General features: G+C 49.1%; 2 protein-coding genes across 7 annotated transcripts in view; one reads left to right on the plus strand and one right to left on the minus strand.

Moving 5' to 3' along the window:
- Zhx3 (zinc fingers and homeoboxes 3) overlaps positions 1–6,555 on the plus strand; it is a 115,188-nt gene extending 108,633 nt beyond the window's left edge. The window contains exons 4-5 of one of the 6 annotated variants that reach the window (XR_003713866.1): positions 678–2,906; positions 4,271–6,555. Coding sequence is in view for 1 of the 6 variants with exons in the window: in XM_028786757.1 (XP_028642590.1) it covers positions 678–688 (11 nt within the window). In the remaining 5 variants the exon portion in view is untranslated. Of the gene's footprint in view, positions 1–677 lie in introns of all 6 variants that reach the window. The other 5 variants (XR_003713868.1, XR_003713864.1, XR_003713865.1 and 2 more) reach the window with 5 other exon arrangements.
- Positions 6,556–9,087: 2,532 nt separating this feature from the next.
- Plcg1 (phospholipase C gamma 1) overlaps positions 9,088–26,133 on the minus strand; it is a 30,873-nt gene continuing 13,827 nt past the window's right edge. Inside the window, exons 2-32 of the mRNA XM_028786755.1 lie at positions 24,513–24,665; positions 24,310–24,403; positions 23,876–23,923; positions 21,435–21,519; positions 21,256–21,339; positions 21,019–21,053; positions 20,773–20,845; positions 20,590–20,691; positions 20,271–20,389; positions 20,097–20,182; positions 19,902–20,022; positions 19,122–19,290; positions 18,911–19,033; positions 18,731–18,832; positions 18,467–18,654; positions 17,978–18,178; positions 17,786–17,905; positions 17,527–17,707; positions 16,649–16,726; positions 15,800–15,903; positions 15,477–15,573; positions 15,158–15,227; positions 14,298–14,455; positions 12,832–12,928; positions 12,478–12,702; positions 12,248–12,396; positions 11,156–11,270; positions 10,885–11,046; positions 10,709–10,797; positions 10,434–10,618; positions 9,088–10,258 (exon numbers count right to left, since the gene is read on the minus strand). Of these exons, the coding sequence (XP_028642588.1) occupies positions 10,216–10,258; positions 10,434–10,618; positions 10,709–10,797; positions 10,885–11,046; positions 11,156–11,270; positions 12,248–12,396; positions 12,478–12,702; positions 12,832–12,928; positions 14,298–14,455; positions 15,158–15,227; positions 15,477–15,573; positions 15,800–15,903; positions 16,649–16,726; positions 17,527–17,707; positions 17,786–17,905; positions 17,978–18,178; positions 18,467–18,654; positions 18,731–18,832; positions 18,911–19,033; positions 19,122–19,290; positions 19,902–20,022; positions 20,097–20,182; positions 20,271–20,389; positions 20,590–20,691; positions 20,773–20,845; positions 21,019–21,053; positions 21,256–21,339; positions 21,435–21,519; positions 23,876–23,923; positions 24,310–24,403; positions 24,513–24,665 (3,656 nt within the window). The 3' untranslated portion in view covers positions 9,088–10,215. The remainder of the gene's footprint in view (positions 10,259–10,433; positions 10,619–10,708; positions 10,798–10,884; positions 11,047–11,155; positions 11,271–12,247; positions 12,397–12,477; positions 12,703–12,831; positions 12,929–14,297; positions 14,456–15,157; positions 15,228–15,476; positions 15,574–15,799; positions 15,904–16,648; positions 16,727–17,526; positions 17,708–17,785; positions 17,906–17,977; positions 18,179–18,466; positions 18,655–18,730; positions 18,833–18,910; positions 19,034–19,121; positions 19,291–19,901; positions 20,023–20,096; positions 20,183–20,270; positions 20,390–20,589; positions 20,692–20,772; positions 20,846–21,018; positions 21,054–21,255; positions 21,340–21,434; positions 21,520–23,875; positions 23,924–24,309; positions 24,404–24,512; positions 24,666–26,133) is intronic.

Here is a 26,133-nt window from a genome sequence, read left to right on the forward strand (position 1 = left end):
CACAGAACTTCTATTTAGGGTGTTGGTTCATAACAAAAATGTACATAATACTACTGAGACATGCTTAGTATGGCTGTGATGAGAAATTTTATGTTACATGTATTGTACCATAATGTTTTTTTAAACTGGAGAGGAGATGAGTGGGTGTAACAGGCATAGCAGAACAGAGTAGAGTAGCAAGAGTGGCCAAACTCTAGTGGTAGCTTGGCCTCCAAAGCTTGTCTGTTATCTGTACCATGGCTTTTCATGCTCTTCAGCCAGCTTCAGTGGAAAGGCTATCCCTGTCTATATACATGGGATAAGAGTGATCAGCTGCCTTGACCTTGACCTCCAACCTGCAAGGTATATACGAGATGTCAGAGCTCAGGGCTCCAGACTATTAGAGCACAGGGTTAACAAGCATCAGTGGTCAGAGACCAGGATGTTGGGCTAGGCAAGTAACAGGAAGCCAAGAAATCTGAAGGTCTTGTCCAGTTGAGCCAGCATCCTGTCCTTAACCCACACTCTGCTCTTTCACCTCCCCTCAGACTGGAGGGGACAGTGGCATGGCATTCCTTGTGGAATTAAGGAGTCTCCAGCTCCAATGATACCAGCCCAGGATAGTGAGGACTGGGAATCCCTGGGGACTGTACACGTTGTAGCTGCCATGGAGTGACAGGTATGTGTTTTCTCCTCAGAAACAGAGTGAATTTGATCTGATTACTGTGAAGGACCGGCCAGCCTGGGATGCTGTCTGCCACATGGAAGGGCCAAACCTGCCACATATCATCTTGATGGCCAGCTGCCAGGCACCAGGAAAGCCTCTGGAGCCTTGCTGAGCCCAGAACCTGCCGCCACCCCAACCATTCTCCACCTGACACTTCTAAGCAAGTAGCAATGGTTTCTCATCAGCCCATCCTCCCACAATGCAGGACCATTCCTTGGCCTCCCAGGGACAAAGCAGTTCAGATTGCATATACCTAGACCCAGAATCAAGTTGTTAGCATATACAGTTGCCTATATACATTTAATAAAGCATCCTACAACAGACATTTTCAATACATTAGGATCTCGGGTTACCAAAGCAGTACAGCTCTGACAATGCCATGTCTGTTCTCTGGGAAGCTGAGACCACAGGGATCCTCATCCTCTGCAGCAACAGGAGTCACAGGCATGCTCAGAACTGCACCAGGCCTGGCCCTACTTGTCTTCTTAAGGGAACCGACTGTTGGAAGAGATCTCTGCATCATTGAGTGGAGGCACACTATAGTTTGTGCCAGGCTTGTCTTGTGTTCTGATTGACACAGAGCCCACTGTTACCCTCAGTTCTGAACACAACCAAGCTATGACATTACCATTGGATGCTAACCACTCTCTTTAGTTAACTGTAATTCTGCTTTTTTGTGGAGTTTGAATCATGGACCAACTTCTCCATTATCAGATCAACTAAAGAAATCATTGTTGTAAAGCCCAATCTACTGACCTGTATGTTCCCTTCAGCTCTTCAGACTCCTTTAGAACAAAAGGAAAGTGGTCAAAGTAGAGCCAATTGCTGTGGCTTTGGCCACCACAGTTCTCAATGCCTCCTGCAGGTCAGAAGGAAGTTCATGGTGGCTGGGAGGAAGAATGAGGCTGAAGGGCTTGGGAGATTTGAAGTGACTAGAGATAGAGTGGTCTTGAACACAAAGATCTGCAGGTGAGAGTTCCTGGCAAAATGCCTTTGTCTCACACCAAAGGCCCTGGTTAGGTACTGGTTTCATGATCCAGAGGTGCTGGACATCACTGGACAGATTCCTGTGAGGGTGTTTTTAAAGTTCCACATTTATATTCCCAACCTGAGAAACAAATTCTCTATCTACTTTTGCCTAAGCCTCATGTCTTTTTAATTAAAATCACAAGAAATGGTGCCTTTGAAACAATTGAAAACTTGCTTAGGGAGCTGTTTTAAACATTAAAGCCCCCATCTCTCCTAGGCTGGCTTCCCTGAGAACAGTAGACAAAGCAGGGCAGGGGAGGGAAAGATGACAAACAAGATGTGTCATCCATGGCCCCACTTACCTCTGGGAGACTCCATCAGGAGACCCACAGGAGGGCAAGAGCTTTGACCAAGAAGTAGTAGTCAACTTCTAGGTGTTCTCCTTCCTCCCCTTCCCACGGGAGGGGAGTAGTCTGAGGATGAACATGGCAGCCCTCAGCCTTTTAGGAAAGAGGGCTTTCTTTGTAACCCAGGGCCCTGGAACCATTATGTTTGTCCTGTTCATCCTGTTCCCATAGGGATGGCCTCACATTTGATTGGGGATTTTTGATTGTTTTGGTTTTTTTGACTACTTGGCAAGTTTTGCAGCCTATTTTTGTATCCTTTCTGTTTGGGGAGGGAAGCTATTTGACCCCAAACCTTGAGGAATTGGAAAGAATGAATGGTGAGTGATTGTTTTCCTTCAGAGAACAGATGCCTGAAAGTTTTCCTTTAGTGTTTGTGTATGTGCAGATTTACATATCCATATATACAGGACACATACTTATTTGATACTTTAATACCATAACAATGTACATCTGATGTACATTTGAGCTTCATGTGGATGCCCTAGGGGGAAGTAGTCTGTGAGTGAAGAGATAACAGTATACTGGGCAGCTGGAGCAGCAGAGGAAGCCATCTCCTGTCTAAGAAAGCATCTGTGTCTCACCTGAGCCCGGATGCCTGCTGGGCTTCACCTCCAGAGCCCTGCTGCACTAGCTGAATGGTAGACTCTATAAAAAACGTCTGAACAATTTACACGGAACAGAAATATTAAGTTACTTGGTGGACATTACACAGGACACAGAGAGCAGCCTGGTCTCCGGCACTAAGTAATCTTCTGGATGGGAAGTTGCAGTAACACTGGCCCTAGCACACCTTTCTCAGAGCTGGTAATGGCAAGATTGTCCAGGTAAGAAATGCATTAGACTAAATGGACCTTGCTTCCTTTGCTCTTGGATGGGGGGAGGGAAATTGTGGCTTGGACCTTGTTTGATAGGTAATGGTGAGGGAGGTGGTCATGGACTAGGCACTTCAGGGAAGGGCTTTGGATACCAAGCATGAGTGCCCTGACAGAGGAGTTGAGGTATAGATTGGCAGCTACCAGGCCTATAGTTACTATGTGATATCACAGTGGCCTTGTACAGTTGGAGGCTCAAGATGCTCAATGTGCCTTCAGTAGAAGGCTGGCTGTGGGCTGCTAAGGTAGAGTGGAATGTGCTTCTCCTAACAGGTGTGCTTTGTGAGACGGTGAGACTTGTCCTATCCTCTGCACTCACTTGGACTTACCAGAGGCAGGACATTCTAAGTGTTCTTTGTTGTTGGTCTTGTATGTTGATTTTTTTCTACTCACATATGTTTGTCAGTTCAGTTATAAACCAGAACCAATTCTAACTGAAACCTAAACTTATACATAAGCTTTGCATATTCTTTGTAATTTTTTGATCAGAGATTTTTCTTTTGGGAGTTGGGTGTATTTAGTGTTGGGAGTCCTTTCCCTAGATGACTTTGAGGTCTACTAGTGACTGTCCTTGCACTTTTCTCTTGGCTGGGTACCAGGTGAAAAAAATACTTTAGCCTGAGGGCACCCTTCCCTCTGGAAGCACAAGGGGAGGTGGGTGGGACCTGGTAGGTGGCTACCTGAGTCCTCCAGTCTGTCCCCAGCTGGCCTTGGGTATGTGCTACCAGGAAGCTCAGCTGTACTCTCCAGATCCAGATGGCTCTCAGAGATTTTACTTGTTCTATCAGTAGCTATGTCACATCTGTGTCCCTTCCTCCCTGCTGGTCCTAGGACATTTGTCACACAGTCGCTCGTGTGGAGGGCAGGGGTGGGGGAGCAACCTTTCTGGTTGGAGACTCACTGTCCTCTAGGTGAGTGCTGAGCTGTCCCAGTCTTGAGACTTTGCCTTTGTCTTCCTAGTCTCTACATGGACCAAACTCCTCAGATTGGAGCAGCTCAGTCAGTTCCACTGTCACAGCACAAGTGTATAAAGGCACTTTCTGGGAAACCAGCCAAGAAAATCCTAAAACAAAACTTAGAATTTGTGTTTTTACTAAAGCCACTGTGCAGATGAACTTATATCACATTCATCTGCAAGACTCAGTTTTCTGTAGTAGTTTTCTAGATAGATAAAGGTCTTTGGTCAGTTCATCCTGGCCAAAGTTTGGCATGCTGCCTAGTTTTTCTTATACCAGACTGAACCTTTCTCTTTAGCATCCCTAATTTAGATTTGTCTTCTTCCTTAACTGCACATTGTTCACCACCATCCTGCCCAGACCTTTATGAGGTGATTTCCATGTGTTACAGCACTGGAGCCCACAGGCCTTTCTAAGCACAGGTATTCCAAGACTTCAACCTTAATTATCTACACAGCAGTTTCTCCTGCCTTGGTTCAGTGGTGCAGGTAGGTTACTGAGCTCTATACTCCAGGGCTAATTAGGCTCTTGAGGGATCTTCAGTGGAATGGCTGGGTTTAGTTTAGACTGAGTAATGACAGAACTGACCATCATACTGCCTGCTGTATACATCGCTACTTAGCTTACTAGCTAGAAATCCAAAAGGAACGGAGTCCTCAGAGTCTATTTCTGCTGGAGTCTGTGTTCCCTAGTTCCTGGCCACTAGGTAGTGGCAAGCCCAAATGTACTCAGAGTCCAGAACCTGTACTTAGTTGTGGAGTGAAAGTTGTGGAGTGAAAGCAGCTCAGAGGGTGAAAGGGTCCTAGGACTGAGAGCCTGCTTTGGGGGCTTTCTGAGTGCTTGTTAACACTAGCCAGCAATCCTATGAACTTGGTCCCCCAGACTGGAAAACCAATACAGAGTTTTCAGAGTCTAGCAGGAACACCTCTTCCCAGCCCCCTAAAGTCTGGAACAGGGATGTAAATCCAGAGAGTACACTTGGGCTACAGACTAAGGCAGACTCTGGTTGGTACAAGGAAGAAGAAAGCACCTGCTTTCTTGGTTTTTCAGTCTCTTAAGGATGCAGGACTGAATGGATTCAGTGTAGTTACTACCCTGTCATCTCTGCCCTCCTTGAGACAGATCTTGCTGCTACTCTGGCAGGAACCAGGCAGAACAGAGGGAAAACAGCTATTTCGCAGGGACTGTTTGCTACATGGTGTTTTCCTGCTGTTTACAAGGGTGGGCAGATGGCAAGTCAGAACACCTGAGAGGGGCCTGCACATTTACCTGCCATCAGTGCCTCTTTTGTCAAGAGACTAGCGTACTGTACCCACAGATGGGCACCTGTATGTTAATAGCTTTTCTTGATCTATGCCTTTTGACATGTGTTCCCTTCCATGGAAAGTGGGTGATTCAGAATTATTCAGAACTCGAGTTGAAGGTAAAATGCCTAGGATAAAGCCTGCTCAGATACTGAATATAAAACGGGCTGCCAGTGCTCTGTTCTTTCCCAAGCAAGTCCCAGAAGAGACATGTCCAGTGGGTGAAAGTCTATTATGTGGTCCCTGCTAACCTGCAGTTTGTGCTTAAGAAAGATCTTGTCCCTAGCTCCTGTCCACAGAGTTTGGTCTTGTTCTTGTAGCCCATGTGAGAAGGCTGGCTGCAGTGATAGCTAACACCCACTCCTCAGCAGGGTTCCAGCAGAGTTAGGGTGCTCTGTGAAATTGGGTGGGCCAAGGGCAGGAGTGGTCACTCAGGGCACTGGTCTCTCTCCCATGCTTCTGAGTAGCTGGCTTTGTTCAGCCTTGCCAGGAAGGTCAGACTGTGTCATAATTGTTATTAAACAGAGAAAATGAGCCAACCTTTTTCTGGCCCCTGCTGACTATTGTTCTTTGAGTTGTCCTGACATAGCCCTTGGGGAAATTGGGGAAGCAGCCAAAGACCTGCAGTGTCCTTGCTGACAATGTCTTGGTTCCTGGTCCCCTGCACCTGCTTTGTGTTCTGATCTCAGTGTGGATGGCTTTGTTCTCAGGGGGCTCGACTGCTGAGAAGTACAACTGGGGGTGATTTGAACAGTCTGCCTTTGGTATGCTTCCTGTCTCCCAGGAACAGCTGAAGCGACTATCCTGGTGCTAAGTGAAGAGTCACCTGCTACTTCGGCCAGCTGTGAAAGCAAACTAAGAAACAGCATATTCTGTCACTTAGACCTTTGGAGAGAATATTTCCTGTGTGGTCCTGGCTGGCCTCCCACCAGCCTGCTCTACTCATTTTGTAGACCAGACTGGCCTCAGACTTGGGTGCTCTTCCTGCCTCTACCTCCCAAGCACTGAATTACAGGCATGGGCCACACCTGGCTGGAGTGTAGGGATCCTTCACCCTGGGAAACATTTGACTAGAAAGACAGCCTTTGCTTTTGGTGTGGGCTGTGTGTGGTGGGAGGTGGGAAGATGACCTCTTCGGGCTGAGTCTCCGGGCCTCTTAAGGTCCCCCATGGGGATGCTGCTATTTCCAAGATGCAAATTGCACATTTCCTAGATTTTGTATCTGCAAATTTGGATAAGGGATGGGATGAGGGACAAAACTGCTTGTGTAGTTTGAATGGGCCTCAGTGGTACTTCCAATCTTTTAACTGTTCCTAAATAAAAATGTACAGACACTTCTTATCTGCTGACTTTATGTGTGTGTGTGTGGGGGGGGGGGAAGAGAATAAACAAAAATCTAAAATCCCTTCTATTGATTTTTTAGGGGCAGGGGGGCAAATCTGACCCTTAAGAGTAATAGGTGCTGGGGTTTTCCCTCAGCTTCCCAGGAAGAGCTTCCAGTTCTTGGAATTCTTTCTCTTGCATTCCTGAACTCACTGTGATGGCTTCCATGCAAAACTGTGCTGAGTAAAGCAAGTCTGATCTTAGAGCCATGAACTATGGGGTGTGAGGATATGGGCAAGTTTTCCTGTGTTCCTTTCTTTTTCTGGTGAGAGAAGAGTTGTCAGTAAAACATGCTGCTAAGGAGGGTCTGTCACTGTGCAGAAGGACCCAGGAGCCTACTAGAGGACCAGGGTCAACCCTACACCTCCAAGCCTCATAGCAACTGCTTGTTGTTGGCACGGTCTCACTGGCCATAAAGAAAAGGGGACTCCCAAAATAAAGCCACTTCAGAGTGAAGGGGTAGCAGTTCAACAGCATCATGGTCTGCTCTTGATCCGGTCTTTCCCAAGGCCAGCTCAGGTCCTAAAGTAGTTGTGTGTTGAATCTTAAGAGCCAGGTCATAGGACTATGTATCTACCATGGAACCATCTCTTGAGTCCTTGGTGGGCAGGTTCAGAACACAGTGGGTGCATTAGCCTGCAGGGAGCCATAGAGTCTTCCCAGTATGACAGGATGACATATGGATGTAAATCCTCTGAGGATTTATGTCCTAGGTAGGGGAAGCCTCTAAAGGAAAGAGGCATTTAACTAAAATGTAAGGCAGGTCTGGGCTTGTTTTTTTTTTGTCATTAAGTTGGTTTGGTGGGGTAACCTCGCACTCACTCAGCACCCTTCAGTAGATCTGATATGGTCAGAGGTAGTAAGTTGAAAGACAAGTGGTTGTTTAGTCCCAGTCCTCAGCTGGGACTAAACTCACCCTGAAGTTCAGGGTGAGTCTGGCCCAAAGTAAGGCCTCAGCTCTTTTTGTTAAGGGCGGCTACCTGTGATTTTTCTTAGTAAAGGCCACAAATTGTTTCTGCCTTTTAACTGTGGGTTTCAGTCCTATGGCAAGAGGCAGAATGTCCTGGAAGTTATAGGCAATGCTCTTTTGTTAAGTGTTTTCACTGATAGCATTTAGTGATCCCTCTTTACTTGTCCCTAGCCTGCTAGCCAAAGGAGATTTCTTTTGGCTTGTGTTCCTGGTATCACTGCCTTCCCTTCCAACCCCATTCTTTTAGATTTCTGCCAAAGCCAATGGTTCGAAACCTGACTTCATTTTCATGCTCCAGGGAGCAAGGCCCCGATAGCAGTATTTCTCAGATGTATCTGAGGGTGTGTTTAAACGATGCTTGGCTGAGATTCTACAGGTCATAACCTAATGGATGGAAAGCAATGTTAACCAAACTGTTACATGTAGGGACACACTGGATGCATCAGGGAAGACAGCCACGAGGTGCCAAGATGGGTCTTCTGGATCACTTAACAGTAGTCAGGTTCACTTGGGGGATTTAAGTGATGAAACTGATCCTTAAATCTCCTCCACTGAGAAGAAAATACAACCTGAAAGGAAACATGGTAAGGGGACAAGACATGTGAGTCATGGTTCCACTGTGAAGCTGCTCAGAAGGCAGAGCTGAGCCTCTGGAAGACATGCTCAGGAAATGGAAGTATCTAGAGAAAATTAAAGTGCTCAGTACCAAGCCAAGCTGTCATACAGCAGTACTGAGTACTAGAAAATATGGCTTCTACCTTCTCCTGGGCCACAAGTATGAACTCTGAGCTTCTGAGGATTTGATACATCCCACCTACCATTTCCTGTGTGTGGAAGGATCCCTCCCCTCTGTCTGTGATGGGACAGGAAAACTTTAGATCAGTAGTTCTCAACCTTTCTAATGCTGTGGCTCTTTAATATGGTCTCTCCTGTTGTACTGAACCCCACCCATAAAATTATTTCATTGCTACTTTTATAACTAACTTTTCTGTTATAAATCATAAATATCTGAAATGTAGGATATCTGATACTGGACCCCAAAGGGGTTGCAACACACAGGTTGAAATCCACTGCTTTAGATGAAAGCTACAGACCCAGCCATCACTCACGTACTTAACTGCTGTGTGACTTGAGCCAGCTAGTACAGCACATGGTACACAATGCTTCACTGTGGCATGGTTTTTGTCCTGCTCCAGCAAAGTGCTACAGGAAAGCCTCAGGAAGGAATAGGCCTTCCTCAGCATGGTAGGCACAGAGGTTCTGATTGGCAGTTGGAGAGGCAAACAGAGTAGCACCTGGCAGCACATAACCAAATGCTACCTTTTTGAAGTAGGTTTCTGTGTAATGGAGACCGAGCTTACTCCTTGGTGGGGTAGACTTTAGCAATACCGTTAGATGAGGTGGCAGAGGTGGCCTCACATCTTAGCACCACAAGGAAGAGCTGTGTGACTTCCCAAGTCTCCACACTTGTTTCTATTTTCACTCACCATGTTCTCCTGAGCCCCCAAGAAACAAACAAGTTAAAAGAAAAAGGACATGAGGATGATTTATTTGGCAGTCAGATCTTAAGAGGGCAGCAGAACTAGCAAATGGCCAACCCTGAGCCCATATGTGGGCAGTGGGTTTGCGTGTGCTGAATGCTGGCTATGCTGAGGCACCTTTGCACCCACAGGCCTGAACCCCAGCCTCTGTTCTCAGAGGTGAGGCTTACCTTTGCAACCTTCCCATCTCCTTTGCATCTTTTTACCAACTACACAGAAACTGCACCAAGCAGCAGCTTCATTTGGTACCTATTGCCTGACTCCACTTACCTATGTCTCCATTCCTAAGGGAAAGCTCACCAGGGTAGACATTGCTCTTCTCTCTTCCTGCCCCTCTACCCTTCTTGACAGGGCCCTCCCAGTACAACACCCCATAGAGAGGTGCTGTTCCCAAAGGCTCTGTGCTGGGTCTTCCCTTCCAGGGTAAGGAACAGGACAGCATAACTTAGTTACAATACCACTGAGAAGAAAAGAAATAATACTGCTTTTTTTTTTTTTCATGATCCCCTGTATCTTTCAGGCTGGGTAGTGTACCCAGCCATGGGCAATGTGCCCTTGTGCTGTGTCTTCCTCCTTGGGCAGAGCAGAGCCTTCTCCTTACAGGCCCTGCATTCCTCTGTCCTGGCTCCAGGGCCAAACTGCAGGGCCTCTACTCTTTCCCCCTGACCAGCTGTGGTTTTAAAGCTACAGGACAATGTAAACTTTGTTTCCCTGGCCCAGCAAGGCTCTTCCTCCTCTTCCTCTTTCAGGAATATGTCAGCAGCTCCTCGAAGCCTCCTATGCCACCAACTGAGGCAACTTCTCTTTCCAAGGGGCTTCAGCCCTAGTCCTGGCCCAAGATGCAAGGACCCACCTCCACATTCAGGGCCAGATGTGTGTGCTTAATACGAGACACAGTAGTTTTTGCCTTCACCCAGAGCTGGGCATGGAGGCCCAAAACAATACATCTCATTAATGGCTTGGTTTTGTCTAGCCTTCACTGCTGGAATCCAGGCTCCAGGCTGTGAGACCAGGAAGGCTTTACAGTAGACAGCTCCCAGAGAACCCAGTTCATGGCATTCCATAGGTAGGCAGCACCTGCTGCTCTCCAGCAAGGTGGGGGCATGTCTAGAGGCGGCTGTCTCCATTGACCCGAGTCCTTCTTGGGGCCCTGAACAGAAGTGAAGTGTCCTTACTGGCCTTGCAGCCAGACAGGACAACCCAAAGACACACAGTTATCGCTTTTCCACATAGGAGAAAGCTGCCAAAAGATTGCTATTCTTTCTGGCTCCAGCACCCTTCCTCCAAGGTCCCACACTGGCCAACTTGCCCTTCATCTCCCTCACCTTCGTTCCCGACTGTCGAAATGGTCTGTGAGATGTTCCTGCGAGATGCGGAAGTCTTCAAATGGCTGCTGGTATCTGGCTTCAAAGGACCCTTCCCGGGCCCGGACATGGAATAATTGGCTGGAGGCATCTGAGGCCCGTTCCCTTAGGGATGTACCACTGAAAGGACTGAGGTCACCATTCTCCTGCTCAGCAAGGGAAGTGCACAAAAGTTGAGGTCTCTTCTGCATCTCAGGGGCTATGACTGAGCTCTCTGCTCACTCTGCTGTAGTTACCTTAGCAGGGTAAATTTCAATCTTGATGAGCAGGGAAGCCAACTCCAGGTCTTCACTGTAGTTGTTCTTCAAAGGCACTGCTCTGTATCCTAGGAGAAATGCATGGCTCTCAGCCTGACAGCTGTCAACCAAGTGGGAAGCCCCACCTTGACTTTACATTAAGGAAGATTCCTCACCTGTCTTCAGGCCTTTTACTGGGAAAGTAGCCTGAGCCAAGAAGTTCTGGTCACTAAACATGTCTTCCTCATACACCACAAAGCGCAGAAAGGCAAACTCTGGGTTACTGATCTGGAAGTGGAAGGGCTTAGCAGGCCACACAGGGTTCAGTCCGTTGTCCACTGTGAAAGCAAGGGCAAGAGCTGAGGCCACATCAAGTGGATGTGGTGCCTGGTGGAGAGAGGTCTTCAACACCCCAGAATGACTGGTAATGGGGGAAGACTGACTTACCTACAAACTCTGTCTTTTGCTTGGTGCTGTCATACTCTGCCCCAGCCACCTCAATCTCCACGAAAGGACATACAATACCCCGGCCATTCTTTGGCAGATGCCTGGCCCCCAGCACCTGTGAGACAGACAGGCAAGATGGGGTGATGACTGTCTTCCTGCCCCCAATAACCTCACAGCAGAGGCTTGAGGAGCAAATCAAGGAGGAAAATGTGCCATGGAGGCAGTATGCCCCCTGCTGGGCCCTGAAGGTGCTGCCCATCAAGTGAGGACTGTTCACTCCAGAGCAAGCTACTGGCTGTAAAAACCTGAGCTAAGTGTCATGCATACTTTGCAGTCCATTTCATGTTAAATCTGTGTCTGTTCCAATGTGGGAATCTTTTAAATTATTCCACTTTAGGGGGAAAGTCTGGGAAGCAGCAGCCATGTCCACCTGCCCATCTGTGGTTCTGTGCTCCTAAGTGTGCCCAGCTGGTCACAGTCTATCCTTACTCTTTCCAGACTCTGTTCGGGCCACCCCTGCTGATTCCCACAGCAAGGGTTGAGCTGATCCTTGATCATAGCTTTTCGTCAGACATGTACTGGGGAGCTCTATCCCAGGAACTAGGAAAGGCAGACTGGCTGCGGATCATGCTCTAGCAAGCCCAGGCTTTGCTTGGTCCTGCAAACAGGATCCTGGTTCATCATAGGTCCCTTTTGGCCTGATTTGTGCCACTCTGACCAGGCTCTTCCTGCCAGGTAGTGACTTTTCATAGGTTAGCATTAAGCTGACACCCTAACACTTTTGTGTCAAAGGCTGGCCATGATCAAAGCGTGCTCCCTCTGGGATCCCAGCCTTCACAGAGGATTGGGATTGTAGCTGGATTTCTGCTTCAGATGGTTCGAATGGGTTCTACTTCAAGGTCAAGAATAGTCCAAGATGACTATTAGTCCAAGTTCCCTTCCCCCACATAAGGCAGAAATGCCGCTCACCTCTGGCTCTGTGCCCTTTCCCATTTGTGCTGACCCACCTGGTCCCCACCGTCTTAGCAGGTTTAGTATCACCATTCTCCACAGGCCTTTCCCACCCTGAAGCACCCAGACAAATATACCCACCTCAATGCAAATGACGCAGGGTTCCAGACCTCGGAGACTGCTCTTATCAAAGGGGTCAAAGGCTTCATCTCTCATGGTGCTTGGCTGCAGCACATAGCCACAATGCCCACCAGCCATGAATAGGGCCTGGTTCATCTGCATAGGCTTGTCTGGAAGAGCGGGATTACAGTGTGTTTCAGTGGAACTGCCCTAAGTGTGTCTCTCTCCCCACCCACAGAGGACCCCCTCACCTGGGGTCTGAAAGTTGAGTGCTACAAGCTGGCTGCCACAGATCCACATGGGCAGAGGATCGTAATTGGAGGAGTCCAGCCTTTGGCCCTTAGGGTAGATGCGAGAGAGCTGCAGCCGGTTGTACTGGAGGAACTTCTTGCCTTTGGCCTTGTTCACATACTTCTCAGCCTTGGTTTCCGGAAAGGAGGACATGTCCCGGTAACAAGCACGTTCTGTGCCAATCTCTGAGCCAAACAGTGAGAGCATGTATAGAGCGGCCCCCTTGTGCAGTGTATGTAAGGGAAAGGGTATTAAACACCACTCTCATACCACAGCCCGCAGCACATGCACACCACACCTGGCCCCAGCCTTACTCTCTTCATCAAAGGGAACAGGCCGGCAGTAGACCACAAGCTCGGAAAGCTCCAAGGCGATCTTCTTCCTCCTCTCCATCATCTTTCCCTCAGTAAGCTGGTGAGACACACAAGGTTCAGGTTGAAAGAAGCTCCTATCCAAGAGAAAGCTCCTGCCAGCCTTGGGTACACATACACTTCAGGTGTTCTGAGGCACTCTTCTTTCCTTGCACATTTTAAATACCAGCAGACAGTAAACAAAACTACTTGGCTCCTAGTTTCATCCAAAAATTATCTTTTCCTTTGTCTTCAGATAGATCTGTTCCCCCGACCCTCTTGGGGTGGAAGCACCATAACTTCTATCCACATGACCTCACGTGGAGCTAAGGTGGGCAAGGCCTTCCCAGTAGTGCTTTCTGATTATTACCTAGCCTCCTCTTTCAGCAAAAACACTGCTTCCCACCTCCCTGAAGCACTAAGGCCTTAAGCCCACTTGGCAATGTGTGTGTGTGCCTTAGATGATCTTACCACCTCACGTCCCCCATGGCCAACGCACCCTTCCTCCTCCCATCCCTAATCTTAGCTGTAGCCTACTCAGACACTCCCCACGCTGCTCTTTGTAGTTCCCTTTGTGTTCCTTCAGAGGCTCCTCTTTTTATAATCTTTCTTTTGTTCCAGGCTAGACCCAGGATCTAGCCCTTCAGCCACTAGATCTTTCAGTGCCTTGCCCTTCAGGACACACTAGCAAAATCCTCAGCATCGTATCTGTTCTCCAGTCACAAATCTGCTCACCAAATGCACTGGGGTACAGCCTCTAAGTAGAAGCTCCTAGTCATCTGTAAATTCCTCACCTGGCTCAAATGGAAGAGGTCTACTCCAGAAAGCTGATCCTTCAAAACAAATACAAGCTACCCACTATCCACAAACTCCAGCTCCCAGCTCTTTGTGGTTAGTCACTCTGAACTCCTATGACCTACTGCCATCCAACCTTGTCATGCCACTAAGAGACCTTAATAGTGTCACTAGGAGTATCTGCTGCTACTAAAGCCAATGAACCCTATTCTTACTATACCTCTGTGGCCCTCAGCATAGCGAAGTTCCACTGCTGTGGGTATCTGCAACTTCTCTGCCTCCTGCTACAGACCCTGTTACAAATGTTTGCCTAAGCCCTCTTCCTACCTTTACCACCTCAGCTCTTGTAAGCCTGATTCCAGTCCTGCTGCCAGCCCAGGACATCTCTTTACCTCTTGCCTTATTCTCATTCAGGTGATCCAGGATACTTCATAGTCAACAGTTCCTAAGCCCATCCACCACAATCCTGTCTTGAGTCTGTTCTTCTGGGTGCCTTATCTAAAGCCAGGCCTCATCAGTTACCTTCTCTAGAGGAACTAGCTGGGGAGTCAGAGGCCTTGGCTTCCAGGCAGGCCCACATGTTGCCCTCACAGACCCAACCAAGCAGCACCTTCTAAGCTGTGGCAGGTTCTCACCCTGGCATCTGCAGTCTGGGCAACTTCACGGATCTTTTTTACCCAGTCCTGCAACTCTTCCTGTGAGTCAGCTGCAACATCTAGGGACCACTGAGCCACTGACGGCATGCTGATGGAGAAGACGAAGAGCCGGTTGTTTTTGCCCTCAGGACGAATGGCTGTTGGGGGTAAAATAAGACAGGGCTAGGAATGCTATCTCTGTCCTTTCTAATGCTGTGAACCCTTTGATATAGTTCCTTATGCTATGGTGACCCCCAACATAAAATTATTTCGCTGCTACTTCAAAATTTTGCTACTATTTATGAATCATAATACAAATATCTGATATTCAGTATATCTGATATGCAAACCCTGTGAATGGGTCGCTAGGCCTCCAAAGGGGTTGAAATCCACGGGTTGAGAACCACTGCTCTAGACACTGGCTCAAAGGAATTCATTCCATTTCTTCCTGGCCACTTACAAGCAGGCAAAACTGATATACAGATCCAATTTACAGAGGCTACTGTAGCTCAGACATACCATAGTAGTTGTGGTGGAACCAAGGCTCCAACCCAGCTGTGACTCATTCCTCGTCCTTCAAGTCATGCTTTGTAACCCCACCCTGACCCACCTCCAAGCTTCTGTCACAACCCTGCAGTCTAAACCTTAGGACTGGATGTCAGCTTGTTGACATCTCTGCCAATTTTTGACACCATTGTACCTGGCACAGGGTAAAATTTGGGGATGACAAAGGAGTCTGGGATTTCCAGAGTATAAATGTAGACTCTGGGGACTCAGCTACTGGCTTCCTCTAAGAGCAGAAGGAGTGACAAGGACACCCTGACACTAAGAGGAATCATGAGCTAGGAATTGGAGCTCACCGATCTGACAGGCTGGCACATCTAAGACCCCTCGAAGCAAGTCCCCCAGTGGGCTATTCTCATCCAGGTGCTGTAGGAAGTAAAACCACAGGATGGTCAGCATGGCTGCTGCATGCTCAACTGAGGGGATTTTTTTTGACTATCCTTTGGGTATATGTATGACCAGCCAAGCATGACATCAGTACAATAGAAACTAGAGTGTGGCCACACAGGATGTATGGCTCACAGATGACAGGAAGGCCTGGGTGTGACAGACACATCAAAAAAGAACCTGGGGACAGGGAAACAAACCTGTGATACAGTGTGGTTCCAGACATACCTCCCTCTCCGGCTCTAGGACTGCAGGATTGATCATCTCTTCCACATAGTTTGAGGGGAACCACAGCTGCTTCTTCCCACCATAGTCCCCTCGCCACCTGTGGAAGCCACAGGGTACGAACTCCAGCAACCACCCCAACTCTCACAGCATCTTCCTGGGGGGTCCCCACACAGAAGTCAGGCCAAGGCAGACACTGCTAGTGAACATGAGATAGACACTCTCAAAGCATACTGTCACAAGTGCTTTGAGTGCCAGCTCCACAGGGGCACTGGACTCCTGTCCCACCACACCACAGGCTCTCTAGCTTAGATGGTCTGTCTCACCAGCCACCATCTTGCTTTTCCACATTCTGGATGATGGCACTCTTGGTAAAGGTCAGCTCGTCCTCTCTCTGGGCCTTGTAGTCAAAGAGGGCTTTTACTGCGCACTGCAGAGGTAAGACAATGGGACTGTGTGGAGAAAAGCAGAGCGGCCCTCCCCATCCCTTGACCCAGTACTACATATGTGCATACATGTGCCTGGGCTTATGTTAGTGGGAAGTACCACAGTTGGCAAGTAATCCTAGACACAGTTCTCAATGCTGCCTTATGGGAAGTTTCAGAACATGCAGGATGGGAAGACAGAGGTTTTTCTCCAGGGAAATTCTTGGCCACCCAGGTGGAGTTTTTGGCGCTTTGTCCAGGGTCTGCTCCCAGAAGTCAGGACTGAGGTCCAGTAAGAGTAAGTGTACAGCCCTGTGTAGCTCCCTACAGAGTTAGGACCTCACTCACTTCAGATGGTACTTCTGGCTAAGAGACAGGGGCAATCTGCTACATTAGAGAAAAGGTCAAAACCAAGAAGATCCTAAGATCTTCATGATGAAGGGAATGACTGGACAGTGTGCCATTTAACCTCTGTTCTACCCATAGAAGACATGGGGGTCACTCTGAAGGAATGGTGACAAAGGGCCAGTTCTAACCCAAGACACAGGGGCTATAAAGTGGTTGAGCCCTGGAGATTTATGGTCACTTGCCAACCACACATCTTATAATCTCTTGAGCCTCAGAAAACCACAACTAACACTTGCTTCTTCACACCTACCACACACAGGCCCAGAATACAGAAATATAAGCCCCAAGTGGTAGGGGACCCCTCCTTCCTTGTGGCTTCCTGTGCCAAGGACAGATATTTACCTTGAAAGTTGGCATTGGGTTTGCCTCCACATAGAAACCAGGGTTGCGACCCTCGTACAGTGCCCCATAATCGGGTTCCTGGAAACAGGACACATTGTGATCAATTACCACCCCAGAACTAAGATAAATGCAGCTGCTAGCTCCCGCTTGCCCAGTTTCTGAAGCACAGCTGGTCTCTTCTACAGGGTGTCTGCCCCAGCTCACTGGCTCCTGGCCTACTGGAATCCCCCTCTTCAACTTCCAAGGGGAGGAACTGTAGGGACTTGACTCCACATTCCTTTCTGTGTCAACATCTACCACCGTGGCTCCTCAAGACCCTGGGTTACCTGCTGCTGAGCTGCCAGCAGCACCACATATTTAGTGATTTGTTCAGTGTCTAATGTCAGGAAGAAGTCCAGCACACTTATCCTGGCTTCAGGGAACAGCATGACCCTGATCAGGTTATCATGTCACAAATGACAACTCTCAACCAATCCTGTGTGAGATGCCTGCCTTCTACTAAAAACCACAACACTGGTCCAAGACCCTTGGTAACCTCAGTACTACCAAACCTATGGTCTTCCCTCCAATTGCACCTACCCTGCCCTCTGCCCCACACACTCCAGACCCAGCCCATGTGTGCACACCACAACCTATGTGAGCTCCTAGACCTTGCTACCTACCCCTTAGCTCATGGGGATCTTGTCTGAATACCCAGGCACAGCTCAGGTGCTACTTCCTCCACTATACACCATGGCTCCCAGTTACTCTTAGAGCTTCCATGTGAACTTGAAAACACCCCAGGATGAGTTTTTAGCACATCCAGACACTGGTACATTATGAGTGTCGTCTAACTATATACTGGAATACCCGAGTGCCCCACCCCCCAGCCTTCTCACAGCTGTCCCAATCTTCTCCAGTGCCTCCTCGTTGATGGGGTAGCGCAGTTTCATTTTTCGGTACAGGGGGTGCTTCTCATAGTAGCTGATGAGGTCAACCAGGCTGTCAAACTCAGAGTTCCCCAGCATCACAGTCTGGCCTTCCTGCTGTACTCGGCAGTGCTTGATCTTTCCCTCAGCCCTTCACAATGACAAGACAGTCAGCAAGGAAGACAGCCCAGACCCCAGCAAGAACCCACACCTGTCCAGCATGCCTCACCGGAAAGAGATGGCGTATGAGTTAGGCTCATTGCGCTTCCGCACCAGGAAGGCCCCATCCCGGGGTACTCGCATCAGCATGTGTTCAGCCTGGGCTCTAGTCAGGCTTGCATGGTACCACCTGAAAATCAACAGAGTTAGGTCCTGACCAGTCCTACCACTGCCCTGCTCCCCTCCCTGTCCCTTTCCTCACTCTTTGCTCTCATGGGCATTTGTCTGTGGAACAGGCTCTGAAAGGCGCATCTCAAACTCATTGCAGCGCAGGGGGACTTGCTGATAATGTGTGATGAGGTCATAGAGAGAGTCAAAGACAAGGTTATCTGTCAAGAAGAACTTAGGAGTCCCGGCATCCTGCCGGGAGTGGATACGGCAGTGCTGGACTTTTCCATTCCGCCTGAGGGAAGACAGGATGGGAGAGGCATCAAAAACAGGTCAGAGCTCCAGAGAATACGTAACTAGGCAAGGCATAACATTTCAACAAGGGAGGCCATTCTCCAAAGAAGCTTAGAGAAGGACATACACATCATCAAACATGCATGTTTAAGTTCACACATGCCTGTGTAAAAATGAATTATGTTCTTTGTAAAACCTAGACCCAAGGCCGAAATGTTAACCAATACTGTCCAGGTACAGTCACTGTACACACAAACTAAACATAAGTATGGTGCTAGGTGTGATTTACCAGAAAGACAGTGTGTAGTCACCCACGAAGGTCTCACTTTCTCGCACTAGGAAGGAGCCATCAGGAGCCCCAGTCTCTATGCAGTACTCAGTGAGCAGGCGCTCGGCAATGTGCCGTCCATCTCGCCCAGCCCCGAGCTTCCCGTGGAACCACTTCTCGCTTGAGTGCAGCTCTGTGCTGCCACTGGCCTAGACAGGACAATAAAGATACCCAGTGACTACCAAGCTCTCATTCAGCTGAACCCACGCCCCTCAACAATTTTACCTCCTTTGGCTCCTCTTCATCCTCATTGCCCTGGTCACTGCTGGTCTCCTCAGAGTAATAGATCTTGCTGCTAGTCAGAACAAAGTAGTGGGGATACCACTCCTGGAAGAGACCGAAGGGGACCTGTAAGCCAGAGTTCAGCACACTGCCCCACCATGTCCGGGCTCAGCTAGACCTCACATGATTCACGGGGTCCTCCAAGTAGAGGATACCATTCTTGATGGAGTTACTGATGTCATTCTCGGAGTACATCACAGAGGTAGGCACCTCCTCATACGCACTGCCCTCAGCCAGCTTCTTGTGCTGTGGAAGCAGACCAGGTCATGGCAAAACCATTCCACACCTAGCCCCATCTCCGAATGCAAGGCTTCTACTACCAAGGATGCCACACCTTAATAAGGATCTTCCTTTTGAGCTGGTTGGGAGAAGGCAGCCCATCAGCAGCAATGTCCACGGGCTTGGTAAGGAGTGTGTCGCCAAGCACCTTTCGGAAGTGCTGAGCCATGTTTCTCTGCTGGGCAATGCTGCAGTGGTCCTCAATGGACAGGATGACGGGGTACCTGAAGCAACAGGTCAGCACAGTGACACTGCTGCTATAGTTATTATGGGCTAAACCTCAGTCCAAACAGTTCCTTACAAAGTGAAGTAATGGAGTCAAAGGCCTGGGCACCTTATTCACAGGACCCCTCTGAAGACAGGGAGCCCCTGGGATTGGGGGTGGGGGCACATCGGGAGGCAGCTGGAACCAAGAAGTCACAAGTGTTGCAGAAGGGAGCCTCTGAGTTGCTGAGGCTGCCCTAGCATAAGACATTCCACAGAAAACAGGTCAGGAAAGATGAGAAGCAGCCCCAAATGCAGCTTGAGGATCCTCTCAGTGCAGTGGGCACTGCGGGCTTTGTGGTAGCTAGCGACTGAGAATGGCTCATAGGAAACATTCTTTTTCCTATGAGCCACGAAGGAATAGGAGATAACCTGAGACCACAGTTACAGGCAGGGTTGTCTGAGAATGAGGTGCACTTTAGTGCTAGCCAGAGATGTAGGGAGCAGAGGACAGAACTCGGGAAAGTGTCTGGAGTGAGAGCAGAGGAGACAGGAGGGGTGAGGCAGCCATGCAAGGGGTCCCAGGAAGGAAAGGACCTGGAGGTTGCCTGTGACCTCCACACCTACTCACTCTGAGGCTACGAAGGCATGCTCCTTGATGGTGTGCAGGACATCTGAGAACTTGATCTTGGTGGTGAGAGTATGCCCATGGTAAATGACTGGCATCCCATCTGGCCCATCCCAGCAGTCCACTAGGGAACAGTATCATCATGGTCAAACAGGCAGGCCTCGCACCGTCCCTCTCCAAACCTTAGACCCAACATACACTCAATGCAGCGACAGCCCATCCTCAAGCAGCGAGCATAGGCTTCCAGGGAGGACTCGCTGGAGAACTGGTCCCCAGTCAGGTACCTGGATAAGCAAGGAGAGGCACATATGGTCTGGTGGGCCTTTCTCCCTCCTTAGAAAAGGCTGGATGAACAGAAAGAGGCATACTCACGTATTATGTGAGGAAGAGATCCAATAGTGAGAGAGTGGGTTGTTCATGGTGTCTGGGCACACAGCATCTAGCTGTGAGTTCCACACACTATTCTCTTTGGAGAAGAGAAAGGTGACAAGCTACAAGAATAAACATGGAGGAGAAGGTGAATGAGTCCTGGCTGCCACTTAGGATGGAAGTAGGTGTACAAGAGTGTGCTCAGTCTCAACTCCGCTGGCAAAGCAGGCAGTAGGTTGCATACACAGCTTTTAGAGCACAGGTCAGCTCTGGTCACCCTACCTGTTTTCTCTAACCAAATGGTGGGAAAGGTGAGGCTCACCTCATCCAAGAAGAAGTACGGCTCCTCAATCTCTCGCAAGGGGTCTCGAAGGAAGCTGAGCATAAATTCCTGCACCTGGAGCCGGTCCACAGCCCACAGCTCCTGTTAGGTAAAGAGGAAGTCATGGAAGAAGCCACCAATGATGAACCCACCCCGCATCCTGGCTCCCTGGCCCAGCCATACCCCCTGGTACTCAAGAAGGAACTGCTGGAACTCAGAAAGGGACACCTGGCAGTGCTCCGGCCGCTCTCCAGTCCTGCAGGGAGAGAACACAGTGTCTGACGGCTGGCTGACTTGATCCATAGACAGGGGGCCCCTGGTATGTAGATACCCAGTGGTTTATTACACCCCATCCCACCCACCCACTGCTTCCCACCTGGATCTGAAACCACCCAGAGAAAAAGCCCAATTGGCTGTTTCAAACCAAACCTCAAAGTGTTGGTTTCCAAGAAGGGAAGGTCCATCTGCAGAGAACAGAATCTGGTCAGGGGGAGAGCCCTGGGAGACCATGCAGGAAAGGGGCTCTTAAGAAAAGGTTAGGGAGCAGATGTTCTGGGGGAATGGCTGGAGCAATGGCACCCAAAAACTCCAAAGCAGGGCAGCAGGGCTATGAGAGGAGGCAGAGGAGTTGGGTCAAGGACAGGGTAGGGTGAGAGGCTCATGCACCGTCTTCTGGGCGCTGTACATCAGGCTGCGGTACAGCTGAGCAAATTGCCCGTAGGTAATGTCCCCGCTGCGCTGTTCAAGGTCCTGCATAGTACAGAGCAGGACTGTCAGTCAGGCCCCTTGTGAGGAGTCACTGACCTCCCCTGCCCTGCCAATAGGCAGCCCCAAGTGTTCATTACCGTCAGCCGCTCTCGGAGGAAGCGCATATTAGGGACCCGGTAGTTGACCTGTGACAGCATGTTCTTCAAGTCTTTGGCTGATATACTGAGGAGAAAAAAAGGATTCCCTTGACTTTAGGCTGAGCCTACCTAAGGATGGATAGGTAAACCCTATACTCTGGGAACCTGTTTTGAACTTCATGGTGTGATAGATCAAAGTCCCTTCCTTTCTCTGGGCCTCAGTCTCTGCGTGTGAAAGAGAGCCCAATACTCCAGAAGTGACCAAGCTCAGGAAAGTAGGTCAGGCTGGGGTGGGGGCAGAATAAGCCATCTCCAACAGCTGCCCCCCAGCTCTGAGCTCCTCCCTATACAGGACAGGACAGGGCCCACTGCCACTAACTGGGATATCCTGGGATCCACAGTCCCCAGGATAAGCAGCAGGGAAGGAATCTCGTGCACCCTTAGCTACATGTAACTACTGCTGCCTGGGCATACTCCTGAGGCTGGACAGTAAACTGGCTCCAGGAACAGAACTTAGAGAGAGGGACAGAGGGACAGAGGGGAAGAGAGAGTGGGGAAGAGGGAGGGAGAGAGACAGAGAGTTGGGGGGAGTGCATGCCACCCTCCAGGCATGGCAGCCAGGACGACCACAGGATGAACAAGATGGAATAGGATGCTCTCCTGGGAGTGGGAGTTGGAAAAAGGGAACACACCCTCTTTTGGTCTAAAGCCAGGCAGGAAAGACCAAAATTCCCTAAGTAGGGCTCAGATCTTCACCAATGGTTGAATGCTCTAGAACAGTAGTTCTCAAACTAATGCTGCACAACCTTTAATACAGTTCCTCCTCCAACTAGAAAATTATTTTATCACTTCTTCATAACTGTAACTGTGCTACTGTTATGAATCCTACTATAAACATCTGATATGCAGATAGTCTTAGTTGACTCCTGTGAAAGGGTCATTCAACCCTTCTAAAGGGGTTGAGAAGCAAGCTCTAGAGTCAGTGTTCTGCAGGGAGCATTAGGTCACATGACCATCAGTCAGCCAGGAAGCTGTTGTCAAAGGGCCCCATACTCACCAAGGAGACACAAGCCTCTGTCTCCTCCCTTTCCCGGCACCATAAAAGCTGCTGCTCTTTCCCCTTGCTGTGCTCACTTCTCTAACTGTCACCCCTCCCCCTCTATGTAAAACTCTTACAAGACTCGCCTGCACTCCCTTTATGCTCAGCTGCTCACCACTGGGCTGAAGCTACTTTCCCACAATGTTATTACACAGAAGGATAAACGTGCTCCTCCTTCCCTCGCTTCCCATGTGGAAGTAGTCTGGAGTTGGCCACTGGGCCTCTCTGCCCTTATCTTGCTATCATCTGGGTCCATGAATTTTTATCTGGGACCTGGAGACTTTCCATTTCACCTGTTCACACCCGTGTTACTACCTCCAGCCCTACCTCCTCATTTGCATTATAAAACTTACACCTACACTGGACCCTAAGGACCCCACATGTGTTCCTCCCACTGTCTTCTTGTCTCAGCCAATGGCAACTTTACTTTCCAGTTGCCAAGTCAAATGTCTTTTGATCTCTGACTTTTTGATGCAATTTTAAACAATATAGCCCAAATCCAGCTAATTCCTAACATCACTACCTCAACCTGAGCCCTCTCACTTCCACCCAGAATGGCCGGACACTGATCTTGAGTGTGTTTGCCTAGTGTTATGTCGACTTGATACAAGCCAGAGTCATCAGAAGAGAGGGCCTCCATTGAGAAACCACCTCTGTAAGATCCAGCTGTAGGCGAGCCTGCAGGGCATTTTCTTAATTAGTGATTGATGTGGGACAGCCCAACCCAATGTTGGTGGGTGGGGGCCATCTCTAGGCTGGTAGTTGTGGGCGCTAAAAGAAAGCAGATTGAGTAAGCTATGAGGAGCAAGCCAGTAAGCAGCACTATTCCAAGGCCTCTGCATTAGCTCCTGCCTCCAGGTTCCTGCACTGCTTGAGTTCCTGTCCTGGCTTCCTTTGGTGATGAACAGCAATGAGGAAGTTAATTTACATTGAATAAGCCCTTGCCTCCTCAAGTTGCTTGTTCATGGTGTTTCACTGCAGCAATAGTAAGCCTATCTAGGACACTGAAGAAACTCTAAGTCAGAGCAGGTCATTCCTCTACACCTCCCATGGCTTCTACATCTGGGGACTATCAGAGGGCCCTGCAACAGTACAAAGCTGCATTGACAGCCTGCTGCCATCTGGTCTTTGCTTCCTCCAGCTCCTGGTCCTCTGGCTGCACTGCCGGTCACACCTCTAAGACCCAGAATCAGCTTTGTAGTCCACTCTCAGCAGCGTGAACTACTTCTGTGTTAGAACCCCTAACCCCTCCCACTGTAGCTCAGTCCTCTGGGCCCTCTGGCTCCAACGCTATCGGTGCCTCTACCTACTGGATAGGTATGCACCTCAGCTTAGCACCTACCGATCCTCTCGGTTACGATCCACTGAATAGAACTGCTTCCGGAGCCACCTGAAGAGAGAGAGAGAGAGAGAGAAAAGCCTGAGGTAAGGGTCCCTTCTCCAGCTAAGTTAAAGACTGGGGGGGGGGCGGCCGGGGGAGCAGTTGCTGTCTGCACAGGGGAGCTGAAGTCTCTGCCTCTTTTCCCTTGGTTCCAAGATATCTAGTCTTTTTTTTTTAGTTTTTTTTTTTCTTTTTTAAGACTTATTTATTTACACTGTCTCTGTCTTCATATACACAAGAGGGCATCAGATCCTATTACAGCTGGTTGTAAGCCACCATGTAGTTGCTGGGATTTGAACTCAGGACCTCTGGAAGAACAGTCAGTGCTCTTAACTACTGAACCATCTCTCCAGCCCCAAGATATCTAGTCTTAACCACATGAAGATGAGTCTTACCGCTCAATTTGCAGGGGTGTGGCTGCCTGCAGTGTGTCCTCCATCAGCCAAGATAAACCTTTGATCCACATGTTCACCTCATCCTCAGATGTGGCTGTGAGCAGAACAACAGCTGAGCCAAGGGCACATATCTCCCACAAGAGCAAGTGCAGCTGCGCTTTCCCTTACCTACACCCCACCTCCTCTAAGCCTGTGTCTCCCACCTTGCAGGCTCAGGGTCTTCAGGCGGAATTCCATTCCATAGAGGATGACAAAGCAGTGTGACTGATCTGGCCGGAAGGCAGGGTCTTCTTGGTATCGGTCAAAGTCCCGTGAAGTCTTTCCTGGGCGGATCTCCTTGATTTCGCGGATATCAACTGGAAAGATAGTAAAGGCGAAGGTCAGGCTGAGGTCCTGACAGTCAACATCAAAGGGAGCATAGCCTGCCCTTCTCAGTCACTTCCATAGCCGCAGTCTTTAGGGACTGGACCACAAAGAGAAAACCCTTTCTCTGAGACAGACTAAACCCACTTAGTTACCCCCAGGTGACAGAGAGTTGGGCTTATCTAAGAGTAGAACTCTTCTGTTGTTATTAAAAGCGAAGGCTCTTTGGGGACAGGCTACCCCTGCCCTGTCTTTGTTCCAGTACTGGAAGTACAGGTTATATACTTAGACCTGGAAAAGAGTTGGACTCCAGAAGGAACAGGGATCCAAAGCAGTTAGTTCCTTGTGGATCACTTTCTAACACAATACATATGCAGACCCAACTGTAAACTCCTAGAGGCTGGGCTGGGCAAGTCTAGATTGGTCTCAGAATCCCAGACAGAACCTTGGATCGGGTCCAGAAAACTGGCAAATCCTGAAATGATCCACACTCCAGACATGCCCACACAAGTCTTAGCAAAAGGCCAAGTTCTGGTTTAGGCCCAGGCTGTCCAAGAATGTCTGCACCGTGCTTGGTATCTTTATCTCAGTTATGAAGGGATTCTCAACTGTTCCCCTACTGTCACAAGCAAAGGTGAGGCTAGTACATGAGCCTGAGAGGTAAATAATCAGTACTGGGTACTAACCTGAGTGACAGACAGAGCAACTATAAGCTAGTGACTCATTTTTACAGACTAAAGAGCTAAGGGTCTGACTCAGTTTCTCAGGGCAATGGGGTAATAGGCTGCATGGACTAGAATCTAGCTCTACAGCACATAAACTGTGAGTCTGAGCAGAGACAATTGCCCTGAATCCACTGCTACACTTACAAAGGGTGTTAAGAACATCAGAGAGGATGCTGGAGAAACCAAAAGTGGCCCCGAAAGCAAGGAAACTGTGTGCGCGCAAGAAGGGAGCTGTCCCTTGGCCAACACTTGCCCAGATGTGTGCTCTCAGCTCACTTGGGTCTGAGAGGTCTTGCCACAGATGCCTTGACTGTACACCCACTCCATCCTTGAGCTGGGAATCTGGACAGAAGAAAACACTCAGCCCAAGAAAAGAGACTCAGGCTTGACAGTGAGCTTTCCCTCAGCTTGGGAACTTCTTAAAATGCTCTGACCAGTCAGTCCTCTTTCTGAGTAAATTCCCTTTAGATTCTAGTTCTAAAGACCAGCATGCCTGGAACATCCCAAAGGCTCCAACCAGCACCTGGAAGTCTTCTTGTTTTGTCGTTTGAGCCAGCCACAGTAGCCTCATGGAACAATGGCAGCACCGTGATCCTGTCCCCAGCTCTGCTACTACAGACAGCACTGGCTTTACCTGGAACCAATTCTGTCCCCTCAGCAAAGACCCCCAAGTTTATCCTCCAGCAGGAAGTCTGAACTTTCCTGTTGGTGGCCACACCGCTCGCCAACTAGCTTT

Source organism: Grammomys surdaster, unplaced genomic scaffold (genome assembly GCF_004785775.1).
Source record: "Grammomys surdaster isolate TR1022 unplaced genomic scaffold, NIH_TR_1.0 125574, whole genome shotgun sequence".
Taxonomy (NCBI): Eukaryota; Metazoa; Chordata; class Mammalia; order Rodentia; family Muridae; genus Grammomys; species Grammomys surdaster.